This window comes from Mytilus trossulus, chromosome 6, assembly GCF_036588685.1.
Source record: "Mytilus trossulus isolate FHL-02 chromosome 6, PNRI_Mtr1.1.1.hap1, whole genome shotgun sequence".
Lineage (NCBI taxonomy): Eukaryota > Metazoa > Mollusca > Bivalvia > Mytilida > Mytilidae > Mytilus > Mytilus trossulus.
The window spans coordinates 29,247,834-29,259,560 of NC_086378.1; the positions used below are offsets into that span (position 1 = coordinate 29,247,834).

The window sequence follows — 11,727 nt, forward strand, 5'->3', positions numbered from 1 at the left end:
TTTGAGATTCTTTACCTTGACATGTTGAAAATTCAATAAATGGTCAACTAATGAATCACGAAACCTAGATTATAGCTTGATAAAATTTATGAAAACACCTTTAGAGTTGTTTGTTATACACTGCAGACCGCTACAAAATCAAGAACCAATACATTCTGATAAATAGAAGCGTTTTAGTTATAACTTTGTATCAATTTTTATTGATATTTCTACCTTTTTTACAAGAGTTATTTCCCTGTTCAATGCAAATCTCCATAGGAATTCTAAATTGTGATTTTTTAAGTTTTCCTCAAGTAAGATTTTATGTGACTTGTTTCTGTGTGTATTTGGGGTATAATGCTAAAGATTAAAACTTTAAAATCTTCTGTTGCAATTACTTTCGGGTTAGGGTCAAATTTATGCTAGATTGACGGGACTAGTACCCAGGGTCATAATCAATGGGATGTTCTCAAGAGTGTACGCTCGATATTTCGGAAAGGGAGCAATTCAAGGATTTAATAGAAGGGTTATATTCTGTTTATGCTAGCAAGGTCAGAGTTCTCAGTTTTATGAATTTATGTCGTATTCGATTTGGCCTTCCTACTGTTTCGAATCGAACGCCGTTGATGGTAGAAGACAAAACGCGCGTCTGGCGTACACATTTTGAGCATAGTATCTTTGACGAGTTTTTACTCACGACAGGGGCCCAGGTCGCATGAAAAGTCGTGTTGAATGTTCGACATTAAGTATAGGACATAATTGTGAACACTAAAAAAGATTGTTAAACTAATAGATAAGACCCTTTAGTATAGTACTGTGTGATGCCTGTATTAATAGCTTTAGTACCTTATTGAATAAAATAAAGTCACACGAAAACAACGTTGATAACTGGTTCCTTCTGAAAATATTATTCCGGCTGTAATATTTGAGGAGAAAAACATGAGAAATAGCACATATGTCCAGAGATGGTATATTATACATATTCCTTACTGGGGAGTCCCGTAATTAGAAGAAAAAATATGCTAAAATACTCAGTATTTTCTGAGACTACTATGTTATAGTAGTCTCAGGTATTTTTTAAAACATTTCATTAAACGGTCATATCAAATATATCAAAAGTAAGTAGAACGAACTATTTTTAAAGTGAAAACAATAGTCGACATGTATTTGACGAATCGGAACAATTGTTGTATTATCTTGATTAAATAACTTTCCAAATTGTCATGGACAACATTCCAAAATTAAAGTAAGTTTTTTTTATACACACAATTTGTATAATATTTGTAAAATGTGAACATTTTTGCTAAAAACATTCCGCCATTTGTGTTCTTCCCGCTAGTGTTATGCTGACATAATATTTTGCATTTTATTCCATAGAAAAGAAAACATACACCAGTCTCGCAAGAACTCCTTCTTAGCACAATAATAATTAACATGCTCGTTAAATCATTTTACTATATTTAGATATAAATAGAACTACGTATTTTAAAAGGGTTCATTTTAATACCCATATAAAAAAAACACACTAAAGAACATAATCAGTTTAAAAAAAACCAGACAGCAATAAAAGCGCTGACACGTTGTCCATTCCTTATTGTGGCGCACGTGCAATTCACGTCATATACTTTGTTTTCGAACCAATTTTAAACTGTATCAGATTTTCAAGCCAAATGTATTAAAGGTAATATAGTAGGGTGCCCAATCAACAAATTTTATTGATTTGCCTTAACAGAATAACATACGGCTATATTTTATATCCTTGTAAAGAGGAGAACAAGCCTCTTCCAAATAGCGTTGTCGTCGTTGTCTGCCGTGGTCACGTTTTATTTTAATCAGGGTCAAAGCAAACAATCAAGAAAAATGCACAGTCACATTTATATAGCTAGTTTCTCCTACATATATGCGTTTTGAGGAAAATAAAAACAACTTATATACTAACATATAGTATTATAAATGCGAGTCATAATGAGGATGTTGTGAAGTCCAAACTCTAACGAAATATAAGAAGGTCTGGTTTTAATATTTATATATTCAAATATATTCAAATATATTACAGTTTACACGGTCTGCCTTCGCCACGAGGGTTAACACCTGAGAAAAGAAATAGAACATATAGAAAATCGCCAAGAAAACAAGTTAAAGAAGAATTTATATGTCCAATATGCAAGGATTACTACAAGACACCCAAAGGCCTTCCATGTCTTCATTCTTTCTGCAGAACTTGTTTAAAGGGTCATATTTTGACAGTTAAGCGTTCATTTCCAGTTCGGGGGTCCAATTTTAATTGTCCAGTATGCCGAATGATGATAATGCCACCAGATGCGCTCCAAGCCAGGCGAGACTGGGTGGACCAATTCCCCAACAACCACCAGATGATCCGTTTGATGGAGAAAGTTTTTCCAGATGTCAAATGGCGGCCATGTGTCCCATGTAAATCTAGGAACGTAAACCAAATGGCAGTACGGACATGTATCACTTGTAAGGAAGATTATTGTCAGGAATGTTCTAATTTTCATAAACGCTTCAAAGCAACAAAACAACACATGCAGGCGGAAATAAAATACAACATCCATCGCCCAATCGACGACATGTCAGACGACAACAGATCTGTATCTGATAGAGGGCAAAACCAATTTCACATCGAGGCTAAATTTAACAGACGGTTAGATTTGAACTTTGCTGAAAAATCTCCAGGAAACATAACTAGCATTGTTTTTGTTGACAATGACAATATTGTTTTAAGCGATGGATTTGATAAGAGACTGATGCTATACCGCGATTCGCAAGCAGAGATCTCGGCTGTTCTAGGCAAAATTAAATGTGTATCGATTCTCACTGGTGAGACAAAATGGGAACAACCAGCAAATACACCTCGTGCTGTGGCCTTGTGTGGTAATAAAATATTTGTTGCTAATATCAAAGAAGAAAAAATACAGGTATTTTCATATAAAATTTAAAAGAAGCATATGCTATGGTTGCCAATGCGACAACTCTTCACAGGACACAACAGTCACGTAAAAGTTAGCAACTGCCTAGTATTCTTGTAGTTTCACTTGTAACACAATTTACTCTTTTTATGAGTGGAGAACGAAAGAAGATTTAAGGCATACAACAATAAGACAGTAACCAAGCAACAAAAACACAAATTATAAACAATAGGCATCATTTAAATGTAACGTTTTATACCACATATCCAGCTCTTGTCTACCCTAAGTTATTATAAGAACTCTTTTTTTCGAATACTGCCATGTATAATATGTCCAAAATAAAAAAAAATGATCACATTGCGGATGCACCCGTTGGTATCAAATTAATTTGCAAATGAAGGCACGACTCTATAATGTATACTAGTACCACAAAGGTGATAGTTAGATATGATATGCACAATCTAACATTTAGACGAGATCCATTCAAATTCTAGTAAACAAATTGTGATATGCACAAAATAATGCAAAAAACAGTCCGATTTTCTTAGTTTTTTGTCTTCCTATTTTATTCAGGTTTTCTCGAGAAATGGCAGATTTATTCAAACATTGTTGAACAGAAGGAATAAGATTCGACGTCCACAAGCTATTTCTGTGAACCCCGATGGAAGTAAATTAGCCGTCTGTGTAAGTCCGCCAGATGAAAGTGACTACATCTTAGTATATGATTTAGTATACCATGGAAAGTTTGTTGAGAAGGAACCAGAAAAACAGAAGAGTTCCACTTGTACTATTTCGTGAAACGTGACGCAATTCAATCCGCAACGTTAGATAGTGGATGGTTTCAGAAAAACAGTCTGTTTTGAATAGGAAATTAATTATTATTGTTATTTATTATTGAACTATATATATTATTAGTAACCATGGAAAGTTTGTTGAGAAGGAACCAGAAAAACAGAAGAGTTCCACTTGTACTATTTCGTGAAACGTGACGCAATTCAATCCGCAACGTTAGATAGTGGATGGTTTCAGAAAAACAGTCTGTTTTGAATAGGAAATTAATTATTATTGTTATTTATTATTGAACTATATATATTAAATTATTGTGTTTGCTGATCAAAATGGGTCGAAAAATATCCCAACTTTTTCAAAGAGTAAGGAGAGATGTATATATTTTTTTTATCAGTTATAGAACCCCAATCCCATGCATATTTTGCTCAAATAAGGGGGGGGTGACATGTGGAGCAGGATCTGTTTACCAATCCTGGGCACCTGACATCACCTCCGTTATTTTTAAGTGGGTTCGTGTTTCTCAGTCTGGTGTTTTGTATACAGTCAGTTATCTTATGGGCCGTTTTCTTTGCCATGACGTCGTCATTTTATTTTCGACTTGTGAGCTTGAATGTCTCTTTTGTATCTTTCGCCTCTCTTAAACTGCAATTTTTACTGGTTTGTTCTCTTTTCTGAAAGCATTCCATTATTGTATGATTTTTATTTAAGTACGAGAAATTCTCATCACAATTCATGTAGAGAAAAAAATCATTCAAGAGTAAAAAAAAACCACACACACAGAAAAAAAAGAACGGTCAGTTGTGTCTTAATTATTTTTGTCGATTTATTAATCTGAGCAAAAAAGGAATTAAATTTGCGAATTGAAATATCTTTCAAAACACCTGCTTCTTATAATTATCATCCAAAATGTGTATATACATCATTTCAAACACATATCAACATAATAACATATTCATGGTTTTCACTCCCTCCGACAAGGCTGACCATTATAGATGGATTTGGCGTAATTTATTATGACCCTGGTTTGGTCATATACATACATGTAACTTCAACTGTGTCGGTGCTAATACATCCTTGGCTGTCAGATAATCGTCTTTGCGCTTCCTTACCAAGAGGACAGAAAAGTGCATTGTTCCTGATAAAATATTTTAAAAACTAAAAAACGGAAGTCCGAGAAGAATAAATTTGAAGTGAAGCTTGGGAAATCGAAAATATACCACCTGGATACCAGGATAGATTTTTTATATGTAATGTTTACATTCCCGACTAACGATTCCAAAGTATTGTATGATTAATAATATAGACCATACCAATTTTAATGCATCAGATGAGCATTTCGACAAATCCTTGGTATATTTAATGATACTTGAGATTAAATAAATCCCAACCGAAACTAGATGAAAAGTCCATCTACATAATCCGCTACTTAGTGGTGCAAATAATTTGCAGAAATCAGCACCGATATTTGACGAAAAAAGTAAAAACAAAAAGCTAGTTTAAATACATTTATAAAATTACTGAAGGGTTAATTAGTAAAATAATAACACGAGTTATTTGATATTTTTCGACACAATTGAATAGACATATTTCATATTGTTTTCTTTAATCATGATATGGTTCATTTTTTGTTTAGAAAACAGTGCTTTGAATAACAAATTTAACATTCGAAACTCCTCTATAGTATGCATAGATGATACGCTTACGTTTCGTGTGTGTTTAAAATATGGAAGATATGGTATGCTAAGTCTTTCCTTTTCTTCAGAAGACCTGGCAAGAGTTTCAATCTCTTACTGTGGTCAAGATTATAGATATGGCCCAAGCTGTGGAGAAGGAGTTAATCTGTCCGATATGTGCGGACTATTTTACCAGTCCAAAGGGTCTACCTTGTCTACATACGTTTTGCAGAGATTGTTTGAAATCGCACATCATGTCACAGGTAAATAAAGGACAATTTTCCTGTCCTATGTGTAGGACGAGCGTGCCTGCTCCAGAAGAAAAGCCTCGTTCTGAATGGGTAGACATCTTTCCAACAAATCATCATGTGGTCAGCATTATGGATATTGTTGTTCCTAATTTTGAACCAATTTATTGTAAAATATGTAAAGAAAGGGGATTACGACATAAAGCAGTGAAACATTGCAAAGTATGTGTAGAGGACTTTTGTTTTGAATGTGCAAGACTTCATAATTTGTTTAATGCAACGAAAACCCATGCTTTATCGGAAATAGAGAACAAGCAACGTAAGCCAGACACAAGACCATCCGCTTCCAAAACTTCAGATCGATCCTCTAAAAGCAATTATGATAACTATATTATAAAAGCAAAGTTTAAAGGAAGCATTGATTTGAAAACTGACCACGGTGATGAACCATCCTTTATAACAAGCTTGATATTTTTGGAAGATGACCGCATTGTTGCTGCTGATAACGTCAATTATAAGATAAAACTTTTTGAAAGCGAAGGGAAATTTGTGTCAGAGATATGCCAAGTTCGTCCTTTTGGCTTAACCCTAATTCATCAAACTTATATTGCTTCAACTGAAGCAGGATACATTAAATTTTTTCATGTTTATCCAAATAAAATCAAAATTGAAAAAACATACAATGCAGAATGGAAAATATATACTCCTCATGCAGTGCCCGTGTCAAATGCTCTGCGCGGTCTCCACTATTGTAATGGTCAATTTGTTGTTTGCTCTGGTGACGATTTAGATAAACACGTGACCGTTTTAGATGCAAATGGTAAAAATCAACATCATATTTGGAAGAAAGATAGTTTTCGAGGAAACATGTTTAAAGACCCATGGTATTGCAAGTTGAGTGATAACTTAGAAGACATTTACATCAGTGACGGGACGGGTGTTTTCGGTAGTGTAAAGTGTGTTTCAAATCATGGTCAGGAGAAATGGGAGTATTCTTGTCAAATGCCTCGTGCCATCGATATAATTGGAAATCATTTGTGTGTGGCTGATTGGCGCGAGGACGAAATAAAGGTAATTTAATATTGACTATCAATAATGGCTATAGGAAAGATGCGAACCTAAACTGATAGTTATATGAACTGCCATGAATGACAGTTTTGATATTGGTCAGGTTGTATTGGCCAAAAATTTCCACTGAAAACAAACTTACACATTGCTTTGTCTAAAGCACTAGAATACCAATTATTATTATTCACTCCCAGTCAAAATGATCGAAAATCGACTTGGCTTAAGCAAAGTAAATGTACAGCTCTTATGTGATTATGAATACAAATTACAGATCTAACAATTAAAAGGGAGCTATTCTTGAACACATAGGCAAACTTGACTTGCAATAATACTAAACTCACCCCCCCCCCCCCCCCCCCAAAAGAACAACTTTAAAATTTGAATTCTTAAAACTTGTAAAAAACAAAAATGTATTCATAGGCCCTTTATAGCTTTATGTTCGGTGTGAGACAATGTTCCTTGTTTAAGGGCTCGTTTAAGGCCATACTATGATCTATAATGGTTAACTTTTTCACATTCTGACTTGAATGGAGGGTTGTCTCATTGGCATTCATATACTAGTATCTTCTTTACTCTGTTTTAAATTTTAAAGGATATGCGTCCCAATGTAAGAAGTAAGTAATATGCAACAATGTCCGATGTAAATCAGATTTGATGAAACAAACAAAGAGAGAGAAAAACACGTAAGAATCACATAAACCATAAAAACTTAAACAAGAAAGTGTCAACAAATTTGAAGAATTTTCTTGTTGGATGCCATTTTTATCATTAAGAAAGCTACTGGTATCACATCTTATCATGCCAACAAGATTTCTTTGCAATAATTAAATTTTGTTCGTTTCAGGTGCTAACGAAAGATGGAAAATTTGTTAAAACTTTGCTCAACAAAGAAGATGGAATTCGTCGTCCACAAGCAATAGCTGTGAACCATTCCGGGGATAAATTAATTGTTGCAAACAGTCCACCATATAACAGTGACGTATTGCTTTTATTTGATCTTGAATATAAAAAGACAGACGATACCAAAGCATCGCACAAGAAAACAACCTCTTCTCTATGTACACTTTATTGAACATTCCTACATTTCGAAATATATAGTACAATAAATGTTGTGTTTTTTTTAAATGTATTGTCTTGTTCCTTTTAACAATAAAACGCAGGTAACAGAATAAGAGAAAAAGTTAATTTTATCTATTTATAGTGCTAATGGTACAGCTTTTGTTCCTTTCATCTCTTCAAAAGCCTGCAAAAAAAGATTTAGTCAGATATAGAAAGGGAAATAACAAGTAATCGTCATTATTATTTGAAACATATGCGATGAGAGTCAGAGACCACTAATTAAAAGAAGGGGAACACAAAATAGACCAAGAAATACAACAATACTATACAGGGTATAGTAGCACCATGCATGCATTAAAGGACAAGGTCTTAACTGTCTCAAGTAAAAAACTAAACAAATGATATCGAGACGGCCTAACATGTATACCATATAGCACCATACTTAGACCATGTTTTTAGGCTTTTAACTGTTCCTAGTCTAAAAAACAATTCATATCAAGACGTCATTATAGGGTCTTATATGTATACCGTAAGGTAAGAAATATTCAAATTCACTACACGGGCTACCATATAGACCTTCCCGTGCCTTAAAAACGAACGGTATAAATACGTCACCGTGTAACGGTATCACTGTGACATGAATACCATATTGCACCATATGTACCATAGCATGGATAACTCTCCCTAGTCTAAAAAAAAACCAACCTCGCGCTACATGTATATCACCATAGCGTATTTACCAGACGATATCGGTATATGGGAATTAAGTAGAATCTTAACAGGAAGTTGTGATATTAAAAAACCATAACGGATAAAAAAAAATAATCATCTTACACCCCAACCTGAAAGAGTGGTCAGTATAACATTACAACATAGAAAGACACTTTGACTACAATAATGAACCTTTTAACTAAATATAATTTAAAGAAGGGCCCCAAGATGTACTTACAGAAATTGCTTTCACAAACATAGTTTACCTGATGTGATCAGAGGTAGTCAATCCATTTCCCGTCGTGACCATTTGGAATTTGTACACAGTTATGACCTGTCCCTTTTGAACCGTAGCCAGATATCCAGGTCGTGTACTTTGCTTTTGACTGATCAAAACTCCATCGCCACTCACCTTCTTTGAGATCAGTCAGGCCTATCCAATAATGAGCCTCTGCAATAAGAGAAAATTGTTTATCAGATATGTATGTTATAATATTGCATACAAGTGAGGACATATTATTTCGTTGCTGGGTTTCCAAAATGTCGTATATGACTTTTCTGGCTAAAAATACTTTTTGACACCAATGGTCTGGGCGGGAGGAAATCTTTGGTATTTCAAAATGGCATACAGTTATACCAATCAAAACGTTTGAAATAAGACATATTACAAATTGCCAATGTCAGTTGTTTGTAAAGTTTACTTTCAAAATGTTGTATGAAAACTTGAAAACCGTTGTATAATGGCTTTGGGAATAAAATAATTATACATTTCTTTATTTCTGTGAAAAATAATTTTAAGTCTCGGATAATCCAGAAATGTCAAAGTTTTTATTTCACTGCTATTTACAAAAATGTTCAAGTTCACATACGACATTTTGGAAGCATGCATTTTGTCAAAATTTTCAAAGCCTGTTTGTTAGATGTTTTTTTCTTGAAAAATTTGTAATTTACAACATTTTGGAAGCCCAGCGACGATATAAAGTGGCTACACGGCGGATTAATAAATTGGTTACTCGATACAACTCAATAGACCAATATTAAAGTATTCCCTTTCAAAGAAGCTTAAATTAAAGAAATATTCGTATCCAAGGTATTTTTAGCGGATGGACAGATAGACGGACGAAGGGGCTCAAGCGACATGCTTTCGCATCAACTAGAATGTCATCCCCTCCGCATTATGTAATCACTAGAATGTAAGCTCCTATATATATATATATGCATTACCTACCCAACTAGAATTTTTGGCAATCTGCATGAATAACTAAATGTAAAGCATTCCCTCTTTTATTTATCAGACTAGATGAACACACTTCAACGACATAAAAATGTTTGCTCACTTGTATCTGGCCTGTGTTGGAAAATTCTTCTGTTTTCTTCCTGATCGTTGACTTTAGCAATGTAGCCACCTGTTTCTCTGCATTTTCTCTAAAAAAAATAAAAATTCTTGTATAACTGCTGTGTGCCGATTTGATGAATTGAGTCCTTTTCAACTGAGTTTTCGTTCTTATGCTGTACTGTTACATCGGTGTCCCAGATTAGGTGCACATTCACACGAGTTTAACCACACCATATTCTGTATGTACCTGTCAGAAGTCAGAAGCCTGTGATTCAGTGGTTGTCGTTTATTGCTGTATATCATATTTGTTTTTTTTGTTAGTTGTAAACATTGACCTATAGGGGCTGTTAACTTCTGTGTCATTTGGTCTCTTGGTGAGCCTGGTTGTCTCACTGGCAATCATACCACATCTTAGATTTTTATAGTTATAAACAAGATGCTATTCTAAAGTGAAGGATGATCTCAGCAAATAATATACAAAAATACCCCGTTTATCTCCAATACGGCAATTTATTGGGGTTTTTTTTTTAATGGACAAGTTTTCCATTCTGAATTAATCCTTTTTGAAAAAAAATGTCCCCATTACTATTCTTAAAAAAAATATGACTCTGTGTTTGAGACAAATACAAAGGAAAGTGACAATGTGAGGACTGTCGGGGAGAGATCGTCGTCAAAGACAATACTAGGATACTATATATATATATATAGCTAGACCAAACCTCTGCTGTGAACCAATCTTGTCTTTCCTGACTGTAGTAGTAGCAGTGACCATTATACTTGTGCCATTTGGTTTCTTCATCAATAGATTATAAATAATTCATTCTTATAGAAAACAAATACGGATAGACATTGAAAATGTATTCTGAAAAGATAGCTATTGTGTAGCTCTTTCTTTTACTTTGTACTGATATGGACTTTCTTTCAGTCATGCTCGTGTCAAATGTTTCCGACACGTATTAGTTTATTTATCTTGGTACTCTGTTCTGGTTATTTTTATAAAGTTAAAAAAAAGATATATTAATAAAATTTCTCCTTAACAAAACAAATAGTAAGTTACCATGTTTGAATATTTTCACTTTTTTTTAATGTCGGACCTTTTATAGCCGACTAATACGGTATGGGGTTTTCAGTCATTGTTGTAGGTCATACACTGACCCATAGGCTTATTGTTTATATTCACTTTATATACAATTATAATAAACGTTACAATCGAGGTTGCATTAGAATGATCGATAGTTGTCTCATTGTCAATCATACCAAATGTCTTTATTTCTAAATTAAATAGAATATCTGACATAAAATTATACTTACTTTGAAAGTCTCTTCCGAGTACTTTAAAATCTTCCTCCAACTTTTTTAACTTTTGTTCCACGTTTGTGAATATATCTTTAGAAGTTCCAATCTGTTTCTCCAATGTTGTAGTTGTCATTTTGATGGTCTTCTCCATATTAGTGATTGCATTTTTGATCTCCTTGTCTAATGTTTTGATTGTCTTTTTGTGATTATTTTCAAGGCCATTTAGACTTTGGAGGAGATCTTCCTGTACTTTTACAAGAGTTTTTCTCGCAACATCAAAGTCTTTTTTAGACTCATTCGATAAACAAGGAATACTTGAAACTAAATCGTTCAAAAACACGATCAAAAGTACCAAAGAGAGAATCATACTTAGAAAGTATAAAACAGGAATAAATTGTTATTTTTTCAATCGTAAATAGATTTCTGAAAGAATTAACAAAAATAGGGACATAAGCAATGAAAATAGTGTTTAAAATATGAAGATTTTCATGGGTAGATTTGTGAAGGTAAGTATCCGGCAACTATACCTAGTAAAATTTTTAAAAAAGTAATTTGTAGCATAAATAAAACAAGTCAATTGTTTTGAATTGTTTTGATCCGCCCTACTAACCTCAAAACAGATTTGACCCGCTTGTGCGCCT

The 11,727-nt window shown here is 33.8% G+C and overlaps 3 protein-coding genes across 3 annotated transcripts; 2 read left to right on the forward strand and 1 right to left on the reverse strand.

Moving 5' to 3' along the window:
* The first annotated feature begins 1,191 nt into the window (after positions 1-1,191).
* On the forward strand, positions 1,192-3,785 carry LOC134723303 (E3 ubiquitin-protein ligase TRIM35-like). Its single transcript, XM_063586923.1, has 3 exons — positions 1,192-1,225; positions 2,036-2,915; positions 3,480-3,785. Exons 1-3 carry the CDS (start codon positions 1,203-1,205, stop codon positions 3,702-3,704), a joined length of 1,128 nt encoding a protein of 375 aa, XP_063442993.1. The 5' UTR covers positions 1,192-1,202; the 3' UTR covers positions 3,705-3,785.
* Positions 3,786-5,492: 1,707 nt separating this feature from the next.
* On the forward strand, positions 5,493-7,756 carry LOC134722473 (uncharacterized). Its single transcript, XM_063586094.1, has 2 exons — positions 5,493-6,687; positions 7,529-7,756. The coding sequence occupies exons 1-2, from the start codon at positions 5,506-5,508 to the stop codon at positions 7,754-7,756; spliced, it is 1,410 nt and encodes a 469-aa protein (XP_063442164.1). The 5' UTR covers positions 5,493-5,505.
* A 59-nt stretch (positions 7,757-7,815) lies between these two features.
* Positions 7,816-11,503, reverse strand: LOC134723304 (C-type lectin domain family 10 member A-like). The gene is made up of 5 exons (XM_063586924.1): positions 11,102-11,503; positions 10,510-10,583; positions 9,792-9,879; positions 8,693-8,905; positions 7,816-7,927 (listed from the first exon to the last, which is right to left on the reverse strand). Exons 1-4 carry the CDS (start codon positions 11,451-11,453, stop codon positions 8,730-8,732), a joined length of 690 nt encoding a protein of 229 aa, XP_063442994.1. The 5' UTR covers positions 11,454-11,503; the 3' UTR covers positions 7,816-7,927; positions 8,693-8,729.
* Between the last annotated feature and the right edge of the window lie 224 nt (positions 11,504-11,727).

Coding starts and splice junctions, on each gene's coding strand:
- LOC134723303 (XM_063586923.1), top strand. CDS start 1,203: ATGGACAACATTCCAAAATTAAA. Junction 1,226..2,035: donor GACAACATTCCAAAATTAAA/GTAAGTTTTTTT, acceptor AATATATTACAG/TTTACACGGTCTGCCTTCGC. Junction 2,916..3,479: donor TCAAAGAAGAAAAAATACAG/GTATTTTCATAT, acceptor TATTTTATTCAG/GTTTTCTCGAGAAATGGCAG.
- LOC134722473 (XM_063586094.1), top strand. CDS start 5,506: ATGGCCCAAGCTGTGGAGAAGGAGTTAATCTGTCCGATATGTGCGGAC. Junction 6,688..7,528: donor GGCGCGAGGACGAAATAAAG/GTAATTTAATAT, acceptor TGTTCGTTTCAG/GTGCTAACGAAAGATGGAAA.
- LOC134723304 (XM_063586924.1), bottom strand. CDS start 11,453: ATGATTCTCTCTTTGGTACTTTTGATCGTGTTTTTGAACGATTTAGTT. Junction 10,584..11,101: donor ACTCGGAAGAGACTTTCAAA/GTAAGTATAATT, acceptor CTATTGATGAAG/AAACCAAATGGCACAAGTAT. Junction 9,880..10,509: donor AAGATTGGTTCACAGCAGAG/GTTTGGTCTAGC, acceptor TATTTTTTTTAG/AGAAAATGCAGAGAAACAGG.